At 42.6% G+C, this 22,281-nt stretch overlaps 1 protein-coding gene across 10 annotated transcripts in view; it reads right to left on the bottom strand.

The window, feature by feature from the left end:
• The window catches only part of UNC79 (unc-79 homolog, NALCN channel complex subunit), a 139,092-nt gene that overhangs the window by 13,360 nt on the left and 103,451 nt on the right, over positions 1 to 22,281 (bottom strand). For all 10 annotated transcript variants that reach the window (XM_081939435.1, XM_081939440.1, XM_081939437.1 and 7 more), the window contains 3 exons: positions 9,589 to 9,666; positions 6,766 to 6,855; positions 3,802 to 3,977 (listed from right to left, as the gene is read on the bottom strand). In XM_081939435.1, coding sequence (XP_081795561.1) covers positions 3,802 to 3,977; positions 6,766 to 6,855; positions 9,589 to 9,666 — 344 coding nt within the window. The remainder of the gene's footprint in view (positions 1 to 3,801; positions 3,978 to 6,765; positions 6,856 to 9,588; positions 9,667 to 22,281) is intronic.

Raw genomic sequence — 22,281 nt, forward strand, 5'->3', positions numbered from 1 at the left:
ACATTATGTAATGTCAACAGTGTCAACACTGAAGCTGACCTGACTGGAGCCAGATTGAAGAGGGTGTTAGAGATAGAGGGGGTTGTGCAGACAAAATAAAATACTTTCTCTTAAGAACCAAGGACATCTCACACCTGGACCGTGGAAGGAGGAGTGAGGTCAACAGACCACTAAGCATCTTGATTGGACCATGTGGCTAATTGTTTGGGGTTGTGGGAAAACGTTCTCTTTTAATTAGGTGAAAACTGCGGGAACCTTCAGATTCGGTTTTCACCAGATTTGTGCCAATATGATATATCCATTAAAGCTATTCTTTGAGGAATTCATCTGCCTCAGAATTTTGCTTAGTAGGGGTATTACTCGGAACTCTAACAAACAGGTTCAGAGTCATCCTAATTCTTTTTTGGGTTGGGTGGGGGGTGGGGAAGGCATGCCCTGTGACACAGAATGTATATTTCTGGGGTCCCATATAAGTATGGTATTCAAAATAAAGCATGGGATGGGTGGAATTAATAAGTCAATCCCAAATAATGTGAATGCTATCCATTTAAAACTTCATAGATAATGATCAACACCTTAAATTACACAGGAAGATTCCTGGAAGCCAGTGCATCTTACAAGGAATGGGATAATAGGTGTGTAGCATAGCCTATCCATTAACTACTGGCACCACTTCATTCTAGAATAGTTGTAGCTTCTGGGTGATCTTCAAGAGCAACTCCTGCTAAGTATGCTACTTAAGAAGAGTTCCCAGTAGTTCCCACTTTTGACCATGTTGGGTAATGATATGATAGTTTAGCAATATTAGGATCTCTCTCTCTCTCACACACACACAGACATAATTATCTGCAGGAGATTCAGATTTTCCTAGTAGTCAAACCACACTAAGTAGTTCCTCATGCATATATCTTCCACTTTGATATATAAATTGTGATGGTAAATATTAAATTCGAGGGGGTGGCAATGACTGAGACAAGGCGAGACTCGGATAACAAGCTTTTTTGGAACAGCTAACACAACAGCAACTCCAAAACCAGTGAACTTGAACAGTTCCCGCTTGACAACAATTTATATGCAGGCAGTCCCGCAGTTAACCAATCAGAGAGCGGTGACTTTCCCACTCTGGCCACGCGCGTGCCTTGACCAATGGCGAGCCTCGGAGACGGAGCCACGTCTCTGAGGCTAAGATATAACACCCCTCTCCACCAGTCAGCCGCATGCGTAATCCTACAAATATGCAGGCAGCCTGCGCATGCGGTCTGATCTCCTTGGCTCAGCTGGAACTGACACTGGAGAAGGGAAAGGAGGAGGCTTCTCCAGGGGAACTGCCTGCGACTGCGCTAACTCTCTGCCCGGCAACTTTGGATGTGACTCTGATTGCCCAGGTGGAACTGGCGCCGGAACACAAGACCGCTGGGTCGGACAACGCGGCGTTTCTGCAGAGGTGTTCAGAGCAAACGGGGGGGGGGTCTATGGGACCAACTGGGAAGAGATCAGCTGGCGTCTGCATCGAGGCCATCAGCAGTTGCAGCTGATCAATGTGGTGGCGCCAAATGCACCCATCGCCTAGGTCAACCTTGTAAGAGCAGGACCTTTAAATTGTAGAATGCGCACCGGTAACCACCTGGGCTCACCCCATAGTTCTGCGCAAAGACCAGATCCCCCATTTCAAGACCCATGGCGTGGTCATCATTGTCAATAGGTTTGTCATTGCAGTAGTTGAGGTGAAGTCGATCAAGGTTAGTCTGGAGGCGGTGGGCCATTAACAACTCTGCAGGGCTGTGGTTAGTTAGGGGGCATGGGACTGTGTGCTGTACTAACAGGTATCTGTCAATACAGGCATGCCAATCCCGTGGACCTAGCCTAGCTAGAGACTCCTTAACAGATCGCACTGTCTGCTCCGCCATACCATTGCTGGAAGGATGGTAAGGGGCTACCAAGACATGGCGGATGCCGTGTCCCGGTAAGAACATCTAGAAAGATGCAGACGTCAACTGGGCCCTGTTATCGGATACCAATATGTCCGGGCACCCATGAGTCACGAACATCTTTCGCAACACCCTAATCAGAGCTTCGATAGTGGTCGATGGCATTAGGACTTCTACCCACTTTGAATATGCATCGACCACTACCAGGAACATACGTCCATGGAACGGCCCTGCAAAATCCAAATGGATCCTAGCCCAGGGAGTCTTGGGGTCCTTCCACTTCCTAGGTTTTGCCATGGGGGGAGCAGGTATGGTAAGACTGTGATTTTGGCTTGCGGTAAGATGAACGGTCAGCTGGTTGACCTTGAGAAGGAGATGGTGTGCAGCACACCTTAGCTAAATGTCCTTTTTTCCCACACTTGTGGCAAATAGCTGATTTGAAATGACACCAGGAACACAATTCTTTCGTGAGCGCTCTACTCTGCCGCCTGCAATTTTGAGGTGGTCAACGCCAGCCTCATCGGTGTCAGACAAAGAATGTTCGTCCACCTCCCCGTGATGAATAGGCACAGTCTTGGTAGATAATAATGCCGGGGCACCGCGGCTTGACCTCTTTCAATCTTGGTGGAGGACTCGTTGGACATCTCAGAGGCACGAGCCTCATCTAATGCTGCTCTCGGGTTGAGCTCAGAACGGGCCAACGGCGATGCAGCCTCAAATAGGTCACCCCGCACATGAATTGCTGAAGTAGGGAGTCATCTAGATTAGGAAAATCGCAGTGCAATGCTGCAGCCCTGAGGGCAGCCATGTACTGGTTCACTAACTCCCCCTCCTTCTGAAGCCTTTGTTGGAAGGCCTAGTGCCTAGTTATGTGAGACGGAGCTGGAAAATAATGGTTCTGCAGTCTGGCCAACAAAGTCTCCCATGAAAGGGACTGGACTGGTTGCAGGGCGGCCAAAGCCCTGGCTGTTCCGAACATCTCGCACCCACAAGCATTCAGGAATTGGGCTCTCTTTCCCTCACTAGGCAAGTTAGCCAGATGGTTTGCCTTGAGGAAGCATTCGAAACTGTCAATGTACGCCTCCCAGGACTCTAACTCTGGTGCAAACAGTGCGAAATTGTTCAAAGTGGCCATTCTAAGGGAGACACGTTCTGAGGAGATTGCCTCAGTGATTAGCCAGAAGCCTTGCGTTAATAAAAAAAAACTTTTATATGTGATACAGCTCTCCTATGCCTCAAAATATCCCATCCTCGTCACCAGTATTAAATTCGAGGGGGTGGCAGTGACTGAGGCAAGGCAGGACTCGGATAACAAGCTTTATTAGAACAGCTAACACAACAGCAACTCCAGAACCAGTGAGTTTGAACAGTTCCCGCTTGACAGCAATTTATATGCAGGCAGTCCTGCGGTTAACCAATCAGAGAACAGTGACTTTCCCGCTCTGGCCACGCACGCGCCTCGACCAATGGCGAGCCTCGGAGACGGAGCCACGTCTCCGAGGCTAAGGCATAACAGTAAACACCTGTTGGACTGGGTGGGTTCTGGCTGCTGCTACTGTCAGTTCGCTCAGGGAGGTGCCATGCACCCGCCATGTGCTCGCAGTGCAACAAAAATTTCTCTACGCCTAAGCAGAAGGCAAAAAAAAAGATGGCAGCACCGGTTCCAGTGACCCAGGCTGTCAAGATACTACCAGTTTGGCCAAACCGGGCTGAACCGGTAGGAACCTACCTCTGCTGTTGGATCCATGGTTTGATGATAAGAATACCTATGTCTATACCAGTCATGAATGTGCAAAGTTTCCCCTTTGCTCCACCATTTGGTGACCTATTTCAAGTTTGCATTTTTAATGTAGTCATGACCAAGGCTTTTTACCCTTGTTGCATTGCAGATGGAGGATGATACAGCCAAGGCAAGTAACGAACCACAGCCTTGTTATCCCGGTGATTGCCCCGTGAGATTTCCATTGCAGCAATCTGTGCTAAGCCCACTTTGAGATGTCCTCCAAAAGTATCCTCATGCAATGGCTGGGAACACGTTTTCATGTGACTCTGTAGTGGAAAGGCAGGATATTTAGATAGTAAAGTTATTTTAAGGATCAAGGAACTTGCACAATTCAACTGAAAATACACTATTTATTTACATAAAACGTCCCCAACCTTGGGACTTCCTGTAATGTTGGGAGCTGCAATTCTCAGAATTGTATCAGAATATGGTTTATATTAAAGGTGAACAGCTCTATATCTTTAAATATAGAGCTATTATGATGATAAATCTTGGGAAATCCATTTACAAATTACTATCACGTAATTAAGCTAAAAGCTAATTCTGTTTGCCTTTTTGCCATCATTATATATTTCAATAAGAATGATTCCACATTTTTCCCATTACTATTAAGTAGCTCAAAAGTTACTTAAGCCCTTAGAAAAATAACTCTGAAAATCTTCATCTCACTTGTTCCCTCCGTGGATATGCTTACATTCACTTCATTTCCCATTCATTCACTTATTTCTATTATGAATTGCTCATGTTCAGGATGCATAAAGCTGAAAGGACAGTTAAAATTTATGTCATTGTATGATGGCCATAATCAAGATTATCTGTGAGTTTGTTCTTCTCATTTTTTAACATTTTAAAATCATTTAAACGTAGTAGTCTAGTAGTATTCCAAGTAATATATTAGTTTAGGAGGAATATTCATTTTATACCATTTACAGCTTTCACAACATACTCAGTGGCATCTATAACAATATATTTATATTGGTTTTATGTGAGATAAAATATTTGATATTATTTATTAGCCTTATATGGCACTATAATCTGCAATTTTCAGCAGCTTACACAAACATACAATATAATAATACAACAATATAAAATGTAAACACCCACGGCATGACAAAAATAGAAATAATGATCATGAATCTATAAAAAGAACAAGATTAACAGAACAAATAAAAAACAAAAATAAAAAGGAAAATGATGGCATAGTACTTAAGCTTAGGATAATGCCCTCCAAAATAACATTAGTTTTAGTATTTTTCTGACAAAATGAGATCAGCCTAATTTTCATGGGAAGCTATACCAAAGAACCAATGTTGCTACAGAGAAACATTGCTTTCTTGGTTCAGTTCCTCTCATCTCTTAGAAGTACAGGACTATAAAAAGTTTTACCCTAGAAGATCTAGCTGGACCAGAAAATTCTAGTTGCAACAGGTGGTCCTGCAGGAACCCAAGTGACAAGCAATAAAGGGGTATGTGAAAAACTAAAGTTATGTCTAGAAGTAACATCAAGCTGCTGCTATGATATCAAAATGGAGATATATCCATATTTATGATCTGACTACATTCATTCTTCTCTGTTCCCTCTGCTGTTTAAACAATTAAAAGGGATACACAAAGAATGGTGTGTTGGATAATTTTCCTATATTGGATTTACAGAAGATGCTTATTAAAGTCTGAAGTTTTTGGGAAGAAGAGATAAAGTAAAAATAAAAAACTAGCCACGTTTTAGGACATTATTTAACACACTAAATATAATATAAAGTTGGCTTATTTGATCAAGGTTAAAATAGATATGTTATATTTGGTAACCTGTGATGGACTTTTGCTGATCAGAACTGCAATGATGAGGCTTTAAAGATTTGTGTATAGATAAGAGATAGGATATGTGAAGAAGTGATCACGTATTTTAAGAGAAAGTAATGTTACTAAAGTTGTTGATATTAGTTGTAATGAAGTGGGTTTCATTTCTTTATATATTTCTTTTAGTTTTCTTTACTGTAATTTTTTCTTTCTTTTCTATTTTCTGTTCTTTTTTCTACACTTGTTTCTTTTATTTCTTAGTTTGTATTAGTTTTTATTATTATTGAGGTTTTTAATTATTAATAAAATTGTCATTAAAAAAAATATCTATAGAGGTACTTGTTTAGTCCTGAAAAAAAACCCTGTTTGATAGTAGATTAAGTTGGTTTTTCGGGTGCGTTTCAAGGTCCTGATTACCATCTTTAAAGCGCTCCATGGCACAGGACCTAGTTACTTGCGGGATCGCATCCTCCCACATACATCCCTGCGGCCAATCCGCTCTCACAGGGAGGGGCTTCTCCAGGTGCCGTCCACTAGGCAATGCCAGCAGGCGGCGCCAAGGAGTAGGGCCTTCTCTGTGATGGGCCCAACCCTCTGGAATGACCTCCCCCCCGATATCAGAACCACCACAGACTTCCGCTCCTTCCGACAAAAATTGAAGACACACCTGTTTCAATTAGCTGGCCTGGCATAATTATAATTGTGACAACTGTTACCTCCTGGAAACATATTTTTACCTGGTTATTTATAGGGTACGGTTTTAAACTTAACTGATTTTAGGGTTTTTAGAACCATATTTATATTCTTCCGTACAGTTCTTTTAAATTTTTAACCTCCTCCTTATGTGTATTTATATCTGTATTTATATTGTATTTGATACTTGTTGTTTGTTGTGTGGACTGTACACCGCCCCGAGTCCTTTTCGGGAGAGGGGGCGGTCTAGAAATTCGAAGAAAATAAAAAAAAATAAAGTTCCATGACAGGTAGCATGTCAATATCAAAATGCTCCTATCCTCATCAGATGAGGCTGCTAGAAAAGTGGTATATTCAAAATGGAATAGTGGAATTCACAAGAAGAAGTATTAGAAGAAGAAACTTCAGCAACCATAACACTAGCACAGTTTCTGTTTTATGATAAGCTCATTTTTATTTTAGATTTTCAAAAACACGATACTAAAATATTCCTTGCTAAATAGTTAATATAGAATTTCATACAAATGAAGTAAAGTGACATTGAGTTGATTTTTCTGAACTCACCTTTAATTTGGTTAAAGTATGCATGTCAGCAATAAAATCCAAAACTTCACCAATGTACTGTCTCATGCATTCCATTGCTGCTGTTCCACACTAAAATATGAAAACAAATGCTCAACTTTAGCCTAAAGCACAATAACATAAAACACCAGGCCAACACCCAATACCAATGGAACTCTGCCCATCTTAAACCAGATAGTCAACTTTCTCCCCTTTCATTCAAAAAAAAAATCCATATAATGTTTCTGGAAAATGATCACATCACAATGGAAAGACACAAACCCTGATAGCCCAATCTACCAGAATAAGTGGTACATTGCAATTATCTAGGTTAGATCATTAGGTTAGACCAGTAAGATGGTTTGCCAGTTTGATACTTCCCACAATCAAATACTCAACTAAAGAAACTATTTGCTTTGGGCTGACTCAACGAAGAGCTCTATGAAGAAGGCTCAAAATCTAAAGATCCCAGGATTTTGATGGAGGGAAGTGATGTCATTAAACTGAAACTGGCATTAAAGCAACATAGGATTTGTTGTGCTAAGGGTTTTGAAAGGCAACTTCAGTTCTAATATAACAGGCAGTCATATGATTCAAACTAGTTTTCTAAAACCTGTTGCTAAATATATTTACATGGAAAGTTACATTTCTCTTTTCTTCCATCCCTTCCTCCCTCTCCCTCTCATACAGTATGTCACATATCAACAGAGAGTAATCTCATTCCCTGCTAGCATGCAACCCAGGGGTTTCTGAAAGGGAATTGTCACACCTGTTTTAGAATGTAAAATGACAGCACCAATTCCTAAATTCAGTCATTACATGTTCATATGCTAACCAGTACCTCCTGTCCAAAGTTACCTATATGGAATTTTAGGGGAAAGAGTGACAGAGCCTGAGGTGGTGAGGTGGAGTCAAAAGAGTAATCAGCTCAGAGTCTCTACATTGCCACAAGCAGACCAAGTCCAACTTTTCTTGAATTCCATTAATCCTTAGCTAGTGCCCAAATAGTGCTAACTAGTTGACTAGATTCCTGTGGATAAGCAGAAGCAATAAACCATTTTAAATCTTAATTAAAACTTAATGTGTGGCCCTGGTCTTTTGCACCTGAGAAGAATGGAGCTACACAAAGAACCAATAAGCTTGACTGTAAATCTTCCCCAGTTACCTTGAGGAAAGATGGGCAGCCTATAAATTTTTATAAATAAATAAGCTAAGGGTTATAAATATGTATAATATCTGATTAATCTTAAGGGGAATATTGCTCACTTAAGAATAATTCATAGATCACTAAATAGTTCCACTGACTGTAGTAAGAATAAAATCAAGATACCATTAGCCTTGGGTTATGTAAATGACATGCTCATAAAGTAAAATGCTGCATGACAGCAGTTCCAGCCATCCCAATTGCCATTATTAAATGAGGACCATGTAGGATATGAAGCAAGAACCTCACATGATTGCACTTCCGACTTTCTACCAGATTCCCCATTGACTTTATTTGTGAAAAATCAGCAGGAAACATAAGAAATCACAGTCACATTACTGGGGAGTGATGGCTGAATGCCAAGGATCAGTCATAAGTATTAGTGTAAGTATCATTTATTCAGTGGCATTGCAATTCTCAATGCTCACTAACAGAGCTGTTGTAACCCGAGGACCCCCTGTATTATATTTTTAATAAGAAAGTTGGAAGTAGAGGGGGGGGGGAACCAAGTCAGAAGGGACCTAATAAATTTTGCAATAATTCAATATAATTAGTATATGGTGGGCATGCAATTATACCTAGCAGCACTTTCAATTTACAAAATCACTGGAGATTAGCTGTTGAAAGTTGGAAGCGGAAAATAAGGAAGCAACAATAGGACTTCCACTGTTGTATTTTAATGACTGACCCAAGTGCTTCTCACTTCTCTGTATAAAATATAAAATCTACATGAAGGTGAATGACACCTCCGCTTTTTGTCTTCTCCGCTGTTCTGCCTATCAGTTTACTTGACAGAACAACAAACAGTAAAAATAAGGTCTCTGAGAGTCCTGTCAAACTATTCTCCATCTTCCAGTCAGTTTGGATGAAGAATTCCATACGCTGCTTCTGTCAGGCTGAACAATTTGATGCTAAAAGAAATTGGGCACTGCCCCCTTGAATACAAATTATTCTATGCCTGTTCTTCTTTATTGCACTGTTTTCCTACATTGTACCAAATACAATTGATTACAATTAGAACAAGCATATTCTATTACATTGCTACCTTTCTACCAGATGCTTCACTTCAGCACAATGCAAAAATCACATCACTTGGAAAATAATATTTGTCATTTGAATTGTGGAAGTTTGAAAAGGTTTGGGATTTCCTTTTGCAAATTGATTCTCCCTAATCTCATTGTCAGAATTCCTCAGGCCAGCACTTCCATGGTTGCATATTGACTGGAGATTCTAGAAGTGGTAGTTCCACCAGAACCGAAGAGTATCAATTGGGGAAATCATGCTCTTCTGCAACACATATTGTACTTAAAAGGAGAGCCATGATATGAACACAAATAGATTTCTACTTCATCAGGTTAAAACAATCACCGGTGCTTATTGAAATAATGGGATTCTTTAAGCCATAATCTTAACACTTTTGGCAAAAGCTAAACAATAAATAATCAGGCTAAAATGGTAATGCTAATTAGCAAGCTACATTTTTGTCGAATTTATTCCATGGATGTAATCCAGTATACAAACTGGTAATTTTCAATGACTGCCGCAGAGGAAAAAATATAACATCTATATCTGGCTCTGTATAAAAACCAGAGTGCAGAAAAATTGGGGTTTTAAATACTTACTCCAGGGAGAGAAGCAATCATTTGCTTGTGTAAGATCATTGATTCGGCCAGTTTTGTCCCAGCATCTGCGCAAACAAACTAATGAAAAATGAAAGGAAAAATGCAGTTATCAGTAAGGTCTCATCTTGCTGATATTTGCGGTTAAATCTGCAGAACAAAATGGCTAAACTATGAATGGGAATGATGTCACTTATTCAGATTCATACTATATAAAAATTGCCATGTATTACTTTATTCCCAGTTCCACATCCACAAATTTAACATTTTTCATTCAGCCTCATTACACAGGCATCCAATCCCGGTGCTATTGTGAATTATAGTTGTTAGCAATGTAGGTTTTCATTTCAGAGCAAAATATTTAAAATGTCTTATCCATTTTCATGTGTTTTCTTTACTGATGTTTTTCTATACTTATTCAAATTAGAAGTAACATTGTATTATTGGGGACAATCTATACACTACTAAAACTTAATTGTGATCTTTACCTGGACAGAACAGGGCTTCACAAGGCAACAATTTTGAACCGAGACACCTCAAATAGGCTAACTTACAGAATGTGTCCAAAATCTGGGATCTATGACTCCCAAAGTTATGAAATTTGGGGACGTCGTGACTGCTTCAATGCTATGGATTGCTGCTCTACTGCTGTTGCAGCCATATGGTCTTCAGTTTCAACACTCTGTGCCAATTTCCCAGCCAATCTCAGAATCCCTCATTCCCTCTCCCACACAACAGCAGTCATTTTTCTGCCTGCTGGGAAGGGAAGTAATGACAAAATGAGAGGGGGGAAAGAGGAAGGGAAGGAAGGAAGGTAGGTAGGTAGGTTTTGGAAGTTATTCCCATTTCCACTGTTTTTTTGCCCATCCATGGTCATTCTGATTCTCTTTAGGTAAGTAAATATCTCTGGAATGGTGACCCAGCAGGTTGCCTAGTATTAACAAATATTCCACAAAGAGGAGAAAACAGATTGTAGAAGAGGCTTTCCACTTTCTCTCACATTCTAAATCTATACAATGCAGTAAATAAGACATTTCTTCAAAGATGGATCCGTTGTGCTAATGCAGTATATAAACATTTCACAAAAGTTGCCTGCCTGCTAAACAGATGGAGAGGAGGACACTGAAATCTATCCAAACCTGAGACATTTTATGCCTGAAGCAAAAAGGAGAACGTGGCACCCCCACATTCTACCTAGATACACCAAGTGTAGCAGTCATATAAACAATGGTTTGCTTTAAAGTTTCGGGGCATCAGAAAAGAATGATGCCAAAGGGCTGGAGGTATTTTCCTCCCCAGTATGCTCAGTATTTGCTGTCTATGCTGACTGCTTTATCTGATGGTCCTTGGGTTCACCTATCTATTTGTTGTCTTTTTCAGAACAAGAGAAGTGCAAACTGAATAATTTGAACACATGGAAAGAGGAAGAATTGTATGAAATTTATTGGTTTTCTGACAGAAACTTCAATAATACTCTTAAGGCATAATTGCCCTAAAATATGTGTAGTAGTAAATGTTGCTGGAACATGCTAGTAATTAATACTATGATATTTCGGAATGATGCTGGCAGCGACGATAAACACATGCCAGTGCGAACAACTATTTTGTGAATGGACAAAGATGGAAGAATTGTAACTTTTCTCAATGAGTACATGTACAATATCACTGACGCTCCTTTTTTTGCCTTGTCATGAGTCAGTAATTAAACAAAATCTTTTTCAGGATCATTTAAATGTGAACAGGTGACACCTACCATGCTTCTGTAAAAAAGCAATCTCCTTTGCTATTAACATTTTTCCTAATGGTATCGCTCTCCTTTCAGGAAGCAGGTAGAGTTCTGCCTGACATCATATGGAAAAGAAGCAGACAAATGCTTCATACGTATTTCCAATGTGCCTCATCACTGCCCATATCAACTGCTTCCAAGGCACCGAGACATCCCAGGCAACAGATTTAATGCTAGAGATATAAAGGAAATCCACACAACAATTGAGCAAAAAAGAGATGGATGTGAGCTGTGCTTCTTCCTGGAAATCTGTTGTCTGCGATAAAAGTTGACAAAGGCTTCAGAGATAGGTGGGTGAGCAGTGGCCCAGGAGACCATTCAGTGCACATTTGAGAAAAGAGAGAAAAATTCTAGCAGTGAAATAGCATCCAGAGATTCAATTCTGAAATAGGTAGGACATTAGGGTGAGGGTGTAAATCAAAATTAGGGTGAGAGTGTGTGTCAAAATTTTCTACACTTAGGTAAGAAAAACCAAAAGTACACATATAAACTGGGTGAAACCAGGCTTAATAGCAGTGACTGTGAGAGAGATCTTGGAGTCTTAGTTGGCAACCAGCTAAATATGAGATAGCAGTGTGTAACAGCAGCCAAAAAAGCCAATGCAATCCTAAATTGCATTGACAGAGGTATACAATTAAGTTCAAGTGAGGTACTAATACCACTCTATAAAGCCCTGGTAAGACCATATCTAGAGTACTGCATCCGGGTTTGGTCACCACAGTATAAAAAAGATGTTGAGACTCTAGAAAAAGTGCAGAGGAGAGCAGCCAGGATGATTAGGGGGACTGGAGATTAAAACATATGAAGAACGGTTACAGGAACTGGGCATGGCTAGTCTAATGAAGAGAAGGACCAGGAGAGACATGATAGCAATGTTCCAATATTTGAAGGGCTGTCACAGAGAGGAGGGGGGGGTCAAGCTATTTTCCAAAGCACCTGAAGGCCAGACAAGGAATAATGGATGGAAACTGACCAAGGAGAGATTCAAAAATAAGGAGGAACTTTCTGACAGTGAGAACAATCAACCAATGGAACAGCTTGCCCTCGGAAGATGTGAGAACTTCATCACTTGAGACTTTCAAGAAGAGATTGGACTGCCATTTGTCAGAAATGGTGTAGGGTCTCCTGCTTGAGCGGGGGGTTGGACTAGATGACCTATAAGATACCTTCCAATTCTGCTAATCCATTAAAGTTGCATTAAGCCTAACTTGGCATCTTCTGTCTTGCTACTTTCCCATTGTTAAGTGTTGCTAAATGTCTGAAAGGCGTCATGTTGGGGAAGTCTGCCCTAGAAAGTAAAGTACAGATCTGGTAGAAAAACAATGACATACTAGAAAGTACTGGGGAAAGACATTACATATGATGAAAGATCTGGAGAATGTGATAGTTACAGAAAGATAGAATGAGATGTGTATAATTAGCACTGAGAAGAGATAATTAGGAAATTATGATAGCCATTTTTAAACTCTTGAAGAGTATGCTGTCACATAAATAGTACACCACTTTTGTTTTTTGTTGCAGCAGACAGTGGAACTCAAATAAAGAGTTTTAAATTATAAAAGAAAGAAAGAAATATTAGGTAGGAGGAGTTTGGATGGTATCTAGCCAGCTATGCTGTAGGAGAGGATTGATTTTACCATCACCAGTTTGGCCTAGATGATTTTCTATAATGTTTTTTAATTTGACATTAATCTTTCTCTTGACCATCCATAGATAATGTTCATGTAGTCACTGAATCACAATTAGCAAAGTGAGAAAAGATATAACTTTGAAATACTGGAGAGATATTATGATCAGCATTTTTGGTTTACATCTTCATATAGAAGCAGGAAAAGCTTTCTTGGGAAAATCAACTTCCTTATCCTAAACTTAGTCATATTTACTTACAGGGTCTCTTCCTCCCTTCTTTAATTTGGGAAGCTCACTTATAAATAAGAATTTGCCTCCAAATGTTTTTTATTTACCAAGACACAATATGTAACCTTTAGTATAATGTTGTGAATCGATAACAGAAAATTGGCAAGACCGGCAACCTTGCCAATTTACTTATTTGATTTATAGCCCATCTTTCCTCAAGAGCTCATCTGACAAGAAAGAAGATACAGTAGATGGTACTCTTTGAACTTAAAGTTTCTTTTTACAAATGTACAAATTAAGAACAAAGAACCTAAGAGAAGCTTTGCTAATCCAACATTGTATGCCTCACAATAAATATATTCAGGAAGCTCGTAAACAATAGAAGAGTGGGTAGGATGTGAATAGTTGCTCTTTAGCAATTGGTATTTAAGTATGCTGCCTGTGACCAAGTAGTAAACAACCAACAACTATCAATAGCCTAATATTTAATGAACTTGAGTCTCCTTAATAAAAAAACTTGCTTGGGGGGTTTAAGTCCATTGCAAAATTAATAAAGATGGAAGCTCTTCCATTCTTTCTGCCATCATAAGACTGCCATTTCCATCTCTTTTTGTATAGCATAGATTCTGTTTCTATGTTTAATAATTCTTGGCTGTATTGTGCAGGACCTTCATACTGCTTAGAGTTAATACTGCAAGACAGTAGATTTGAACTGATTGTAAATCTTGACTTGTGAACATAGATCATAACCCAACATTCTGTACAGTTGCACTGCTTTGTCTTCGTACAAAACAGTATAGGTTTTCTTCAACAAATGTGTCAATCTAAAAAACTCAAAGATGTACTCAAAGTACATCCCCAAAAAACGTATTGAGGGCTGTTCATACTTGGTAAAGAAGATCCTACTGATTTCCATCTTCTTTCCTTGGAGCCAAGAATTCGTGGAATAAAATAACTGAACAGATGTCACTTATTCAAGGAAAAGTGTTTTACATTTTAAATTACAACCACCTGTCAGTGGTCTACTGCAGAATGAGTGGTCCAGCACTTTACTATACCAGAACAAGAACCATCTGAAACAGAAGGAACCAAGATGGCCCATGGCGTGATACACAGTCACAGCCCTTAGAATAGGGGTGTCAAACTCAAGGCCTGGGGGCTGGATCCGGCCCACAAGGTACTTAGGTCTGGCCCACAGGGCCACCCTGGAAGCTGAGAAGGACCAACCTGCAGTGCTTTTGCCAGTGAAACGGGTTCCTGAGCTCCGTTTTCAGCTGCCACGGCCTCCTGCAACCTTCTGCCAGCGAAAATGGAGTTTGAGAGGGCAGCATGCGGCAGGGGGTTGCAGGAGGCCATGGCAGCTGAAAACGGAGCTCAGGAACCTGTTTAGCTGGCAGAGCACTCGGGCCGCCACAGGCACCCCCGACACAGGTAACGTTGAGATGGCCACGCCCACCCCAATCCCTGGAAGTCAAACATAACCCTGATGCAGCCCTCAATGAAATCAAGCTTGACACCCCTGCCTTAGAACAATTACAACAGAAGAACACACCACACAAAGCAAGTTTTTGTTTTTAATAGAATATCCTTAGCAATTATCTAAATCTTTCCAGCTTTTCCTAAAAAGCAAAAAATAGATACTCCTGTTAAATTTTATATAAATATGTTGGTATTTTAGTTAATATTAACTAATCAATAAAAATATAGTTTTTCATTGGTATGAATGTGAATTCATGGTGTAAAGCTGGGTTCTAGTTCTCTATTCCATGCCTCCCGTATTCCTCAGTGTGCAAAACCGGTCAGTCCAAGAACCAACAGTTTTGAAGAATGCTGGAATATTCTGTTACCTCTTTGGACCATGCTAAATTTCCTTCTAGTGTAGTTCCAGCATAGGAAAACCTACTTGCCAATATCATTTGTTTTGAATGCATCCCCGTTTCGGAGATAGAATAACTTAAGATAAGAATATGTATAAGCCAGGTGCTTCAAATAGGGGGGGGGGGGAGAGCCTGTCAATCATGAGGAATGATGGGTGACCCTAGGAGCAAATTTGCAGAGCTTGGCATTTTGCCATGGGCCAGCCTGGTCACTTCTGTTTCAGCTGATTGTCATTTTGACATGGTTAAGTGCCAGTGATTGCCAGAGCAGTCACTCTGCGTTAGAGGTCAGCCCCTGCCAGGTGGCTGTATATAAAAATGTAAAACAATTTGACTTGAATAAGTGACATCTCTTGTGTTCTTCCACTTCAGCCCTTGTAATGTGAATCCTTTAACCTCAAAGAAGAACTGTTGCGATGAGCAGGGTCTTGTTTACCAAACATGAAGAGCTCTCCGTTAATCTTTTGGAATGGAGCATTTTCTATTCAGATTACCCGCTTGTTGAAGAAAACTTGTACCATTTGATATGTAGCCACAGAATTTGGGGATACAATCTGCGTTCACAATTTCAGATTTCCAATTAGGTCAATTCTACTGTCCTACACTACCACTTCTTATAGAATAGAGTAGAGTAGAGTAGAGTAGAGTAGAGTAGAGTAGAGTAGAGTAGAGTAGAGTAGAGTAGAATAGAATAGAATAGAATAGAATAGAATAGAATAGAATAGAATAGAATTCTTTATTGGCCAAGTGTGATTGGACACACAAGGAATTTGTCTTTGGTGCATAAGCTCTCAGTGTACATATGGAGAATAAAATACATTCATCAAGAATAAAAAGATACAGTGATAGTTAAGGTTAGTAAAAAGCTATCAAAGAATATTATTATGTCTAGGAGCAATTCTGACCCCATTTGTAAAATATATGAGGAACCTGTGCTTTTTAAAAAATTCCTAAAGAAGAAAATAGTTTTAAAAATCCTAGAACCATTTACATTAGACTCCGTGACAGTAGCTTCTAAACAATACAAGTTGGGCAAAAAGATATAAATAAAGTGTAATTGTGGAATATTTCAGTATTTATTAGACGCCTGTCTAGATTTATGTCTTTAAGAATAATGCAGATTTGATTTACGAATCAAATAATTTTTACTTCTGCTAGTACAGTCACCTTGGGAAAAAAGATGAAGGGGAGTTATGGTTCTGTACCTGCCAAGTTGAGTAGTGCCTCAACCACATAATACTTAGTTTATTTATTTATTTATTATTCATTTGTTTATCAAACATGTATAAGATAACAAGTATAGGTATGAACATAAACATGAACAAAGGAAGTAAATACAGAAAAATGGGGACTGTATAGGTGCGCTTATGCACACCCCCTTTGTGGACCTTTTAAGAATGGGGTGGGGTCCACGATAAACAGTTTGAGATTGAAGCTGTGAGGGTTTGAGGCTGTAACAAGGAGTTGGGTAGAGCATTCCATGCGTTGACCACTCTGTTGCTGAAGTCGTATTTTCTGCAGTCGACTTTGAAGCGGTTTACCTTGAGTTTGCATTGGTTGTTTGCCCATGTATTATTATGGTTGAAGCTGAAGAAGTTGTTGACAAGCAAGACATTGTAGTCGGATCAGTTGCAGTCGGTTGCAAGCGCGTCACTTGTGGGGTGCCCCAGGGGTTGGTTCTCTCACCCCTCTTGTTCAACATATATATGAAACCGCTGGGCGAGATCATCCGTGGTTTTGGGGTACAGTATCTTCAATATGCTGATGATACCCAACTTTTCATCTCTACCTCAAACCACCCAAACGATGCCCTTGACATGATGTCCCGATGCCTGGAGGCTGTGCGGATCTGGATGGGGAGGAACAGGCTCAAGCTCAATCCCTCCAAGACTGAGTGGCTGTGGTTTCCGTCATCCCGATTTGTGCATCTTGTTCCATCTTTGATGATAGGGGGAGAAATTTTACCCCCCTCAGAGAGGGCCCGCAAACTGGGAGTCCTCCTGGACACGCGGCTTAGTTTAGAAGAACACCTGATGGCCGTGACCAGGGGGGCCTTTTACCAGGTTCACCTGGTACGTCAGTTCCACCCCTTCCTGGATCGGGATGCTCTATTTACAGTCACTCATGCCCTCGTCCTTTCTTGCCTGGACTACTGCAACGCTCTCTACATGGGGCTGCCCTTGAAGAGCATCCAGAGGCTTCAGCTGGTCCAGAATGCGGCCGCGCAGGTTATCATGGGGGTACCTAGGTGCTCCCATGTTACACCCCTTTTAGACAGCCTGCACTGGTTGCCAGTTGTTTTCCGGGTGCGATTCAAGGTACTAATTATGACCTTTAAAGCGCTCCATGGCTTAGGCCCAGGGTACCTGCAAGAACACCTACTGCCACCAGTAGCCTCCCACCATCCAGTGCCATCCCACAAAGTTGTCCTCCTCAGGGTGCCATCGGCCAGACAGTGTCGGCTAGCGACCCCCAGGGGGAGAGTCTTCTCTGTGGGAGCACCTTCCCTCTGGAATGAGCTGCCCCCGGAGCTTTGCATAATCCCCGACCTCCGGTCCTTCCGACACGCCCTAAAAAGTTGGCTTTTCCAGCAAGCCAGCCTGGCCTGTTAATTTTATCTAATTTTTAAAAAGTGTTCTATTAATTCGGTTTGTTTCTTGGATTGTTTCTAATTTTCTTTTAAGTTTTGTAATATGTGTTTTTTAATGCTGTACGCCATCCTAAGTCCTTTGGGAGAAGGGCGGCATATACATCCAATAAAACAAACAAACAGATAATTTTGTGTACTGTGCTTAGATCGAACCACAGGCAGCGCAATTCCAGATTGACCAAGCCCAAAATTTCAAGCCTGGTGGCATAGGGAATTCTATTGTGAGTAGAGGAGTGGAGTACTCTTCTCATAAAATACCTCTGAACCCAATAGTTATTTTAATCCAGGAAAAAGTTAAAGAAACAATTGGTCCATTGCTGGGAGAAAGTGGCAAGAAGGTGACAAGCAATAGGGAGAAAGCAGAACTATTTAATTCATGTTTTGCATCTGTCTTTACACAAAGGGATAAAACAGTCCAACCTATCAAAAACAGCACCACAAAAATCAGATTAGGAACACAAGTTGAAATAGGGAAGACGAGTTCAAATCACCAGGACCGGATGGATTACACTCCAGGTTCTGAAAGAACTGGCAGACAAAATCTCAGAACCACTGAACTATATCTTTCCTGGAGCACCGGGTAACTACCAGAGGTCTGGAAAAGAGCTGATGTGATTCAACTTTGTTTCCCAAAAAGTAGAGAAGGGAACAAGGGGATCAGCCATATTGGACTTAATTGTCACTAACAGAGAGGAAATGATAGAAGGTGTTGAAGCCACAGGAACCCTGGGGGCAAGTGACCATGCAATATTGGAATTCAACATTATGCAAACACAAAGTGAAGACTAGAGTCGTAGTAGTATAACAAAGTGAAACTAGAGTCTTGGATTTTAAGAGAGCTAATTTCAATAAACTTAGAGAGAGCTTGGGAAAAATTCCATGGATGAGAATCCTCAAAGTGAAAACAACTCAAGAAGCTTGGGAAATTTTGAAAAATGAGATTACAAAAGCCCAGTCTAGCACAATACCAATGAAGAAGAAAAATAACAGCTCCCAAAAGAAACCATAAAGAGCTGCATAAAGAACTCTCTGACAAATTGAAAGACAAAAAAGATAAGTATAAAAAGTGGAAAGCGGGGGGGAGCATAACTAAGGCAGAATATCAGCAAATAGCCCAAGCATGTAAAGATGAAGTGAGGAAAGCTAAAGTTCACAATGAAGAAAGGCTTGCCACAAAAGTAAAAAATAACAAAAAAAGCTTCTTCCAACATGTTAAAAACAAGAAAAAAGTTAAGGAAACAATTGGTCCATTGCTGGGAGAAAGTGGCAATAAGGTGACTAGCAACAAGGAGAAAGCAGAACTATTTAACTCATGTTTTGCATCTGTCTTTACACAAGGGGATAAAACAGTCCAACCTATCAAAAGCAGCACCACAAAAATCAAATTAGGAACACAAGTTGAAATAGGGAAGAAAATGGTAAGTGAGCACCTGTCTACCCTAGACGAGTTCAAATCACCAGGACTGGATGGATTACACTCCAGGGTTTTATTTATTTATTTATTTATTATTCGTATTTATAGACCGCCCCCTCTCCCGAAAGGGACTCGGGGCGGTGTACAGTCACTAAAATGCGTTATAAAATACATACATAAAACAGTTAAATAATTAAATACGTAGGTAGGTGGAGGAGGTTGCAAGACTGTATATAGAATAATAAATATAGTACATTAAGAGCTCTAATAACCCAGGAGTTAAAATATTACCCAAAATTACCCATTAAAATATATCCACCGGGAGGTAAAAACTAAGAATGTGCCAGGCCAGCTAATCGAAACAGGTGAGTCTTTAATTTTTGACGGAAGGAACGGAAGTCAGTGGTAGTTCTAATATCGGGGGGAGGTCATTCCAGAGGGTTGGGCCCATCACAGAGAAGGTCCTACCCCTAGGCGTCGCCCGCTGGCGCTGCCTAGTGGACAGCACCAGTAGAAGTCCCTCCCTGTGAGAGCGGATTGGTCGTAGGGATGTGTGCGGGAGGATACGATCCCGCAGGTAACTGGGTCCTGTGCCATGGAGCGCTTTAAAGATGGTAATCAATACCTTGAAACGCACCAGAAAAACCACAGGCAGCCAGTGCAGCTCGCGCAGGAGAGGTGTCACGTGGGAGTATCTTGAGCTCCCCATAATCACCCGCGCGGCTGCGTTCTGGACTAGCTGTAGTCCTCGGATGCGTCCCAAGGGAAGCCCCATGTAGAGGGCATTGCAGTAGTCCAGGCGAGACGTCACCAGCGCATGAGTGACCGTGCGTAGGGCATCCCGGTCCAGTAGGGGGCGCAATTGACGCACCAGGTGAACCTGGTGGAACGCCCCCCTTGCCACGGCTGCCACATGGTCATCCATAGACAGCCGGGCATCTAGGAGGACGCCCAAATTGCACGCCCGCTCCACAGGGGGGAGTTGTTCACCCCCTATGGCCAGCGATGGAGTTAGCTGGCTGAACCGGGGTGCCGGTAGCCACAGCCACTCAGTCTTGGAGGGGTTGAGTTTGAGTCTGTTGTCCCCCATCCAGACCCTGACGGCTTCCAAACACCGGGACATCACTTCGACAGCCTCGTTGGGGTGGTTTGGGGTTGAGATGTACAGCTGCGTATCATCAGCGTACAGATGGTATTCAACCCCCAAACCACGGATGATCTCCCCCAGTGGCTTCACATATGCGTTGAACAGGAGGGGCGAGAGGACCGACCCCTGCGGCACCCCACAAGAGAGTGGCCTCAGGGTCAACCTCTGCCCCCCTGTCAACACACATTGCGTCCGGTCAGAGAGGTAGGAGCCGAACCACCGTAGAATGGTGCCTCCGACTCCCATCCCCCCCAGCCAGCGCAATAGGATACCATGGTCGATGGTATCAAAAGCCGCTGAGAGGTCTAATAGGACCAGGATAGAGGAACAACCTCTATCTCTGGCCCTCCAGAGATCATCGACCAACGCGACCAAGGCTGTCTCCGTGCTGTGCCCGGGTCGGAAACCGGACTGGCGTGAGTCTAGATATTCGGATTCGTCGAGGTGTCGCGGAAATTGCTGCGCCACCACATTCTCAACAACCTTCGCCAAAAAGGGAAGGTTGGAGACTGGACGGTAATTAGCTAGTTCCGTTGGGTCCAGTGAAGGCTTCTTGAGCAGGGGCCTCACCACCGCCTCTTTCAAGGCGGTTGGCAAGGATCCCTCACCCAACGAAGCGTTCACCAGGCCCAGAAGCCAGCCTCGTGTCGTCTCCCAGGATGCCAGTACTAGCCAGGAGGGACACGGGTCCATTGAACATGTGGTGGGTCGCAGCCGTCCACATAACCTGTCCAAATCCTCGGGGGCAACAGAGTCAAACTCCTCCCAGAGTGGTCTCACAAGACTCGCTGTTGACGGCTCGTCCGGTCCACTGAAGGGGGCCCATCCGCTCCGGATCTGAGCGACTTTGTCCTGCAGATATTCCCCAAACTCCTCTGCTCTTCCCTGCAGGGGTGCCCCCCGCGTCCTCTGTGATAGGAGGGAGCGGGTCACCCGAAACAGGGCGGCAGGGCAGTTATCGGCGGACGCAATAAGGGCGGCACAATGTCTATGTTTGGCCGCCCTTAATTCCACAAGGTAAGTCCGCAAGTAGGCTCTTACCTGTGCTCGATCAGATTCGGAGCGTGAGGACCTCCACCTGCTCTCTAGACGTCTCCTGTGGCGTTTCATCACCCTCAGCTCCTCGGTAAACCAAGGAGCCCGGGTGGATCGCTGCCGCAGGAGACGTCGCAAAGGCGCAACCCGGTCCAAGGCCCCAGCCGCCGCCCTATTCCAGGTGGCCGCTAGGTCCTCCGACCGGGAGCGGGTCAGGGCTATAGGTATTGGCCCAAGCTCCGTCTGGAATCTATCCGGTTCCATCAGGTGCCTGGGGCGGTACCAGCTTAGACAGTCTGGTTCCGCCTCCTCACGGTGGGAGGTAGCGCCAGGGAAGTTCAGCCAGAGAGATGAGTGATCAGACCATGACAGGGGCGTGATGACTAAATCCCCCATTCCCAGATCACTCGTCCACTGCTCAGATACAAAAACAAGATCCAGTGTGTGACCACCTTCGTGAGTGGGGCCCTGAACTAATTGGGTCAGGTCCATGGCCGTCATGGAAGCCATGAACTCCCGAGCCAACTCAGAAGCCTCTCCCGTCGACGGCAAGTTGAAATCTCCCATAACCAGAAGCTTGGGGGTCTCAACTGCCGTTTCCGAGATCAGCTCGAGGAGCTCGGGCAGGGCTGCTGATGCATAGCGAGGAGCCAAGTATACAATCAGCAAGCCCCACTGCCTCCCTGGGCCCCATTTCACACCAAGGGACTCACACCCGGGTATCTGAGGAACAGTGAACTCTCTCGGCTCCAAACATTCCCGAATAACTACCGCCACCCCACCACCCTTACCCAGGGCCCGGGGCTGATGAAATGCCCGGAAACCCGGTGGGCACATTTCCACGAGGGGCAAACCGCCCTCGTGGCCCAACCAGGTCTCCATTATCCCTGCAAGGTCTAGCTCCCCCTCTGAGATCAACTCATTGATGAG

This window comes from Natrix helvetica, assembly GCF_964273705.1.
Source record: "Natrix helvetica genome assembly, chromosome: 1".
NCBI classification, from domain to species: domain Eukaryota; kingdom Metazoa; phylum Chordata; class Lepidosauria; order Squamata; family Natricidae; genus Natrix; species Natrix helvetica.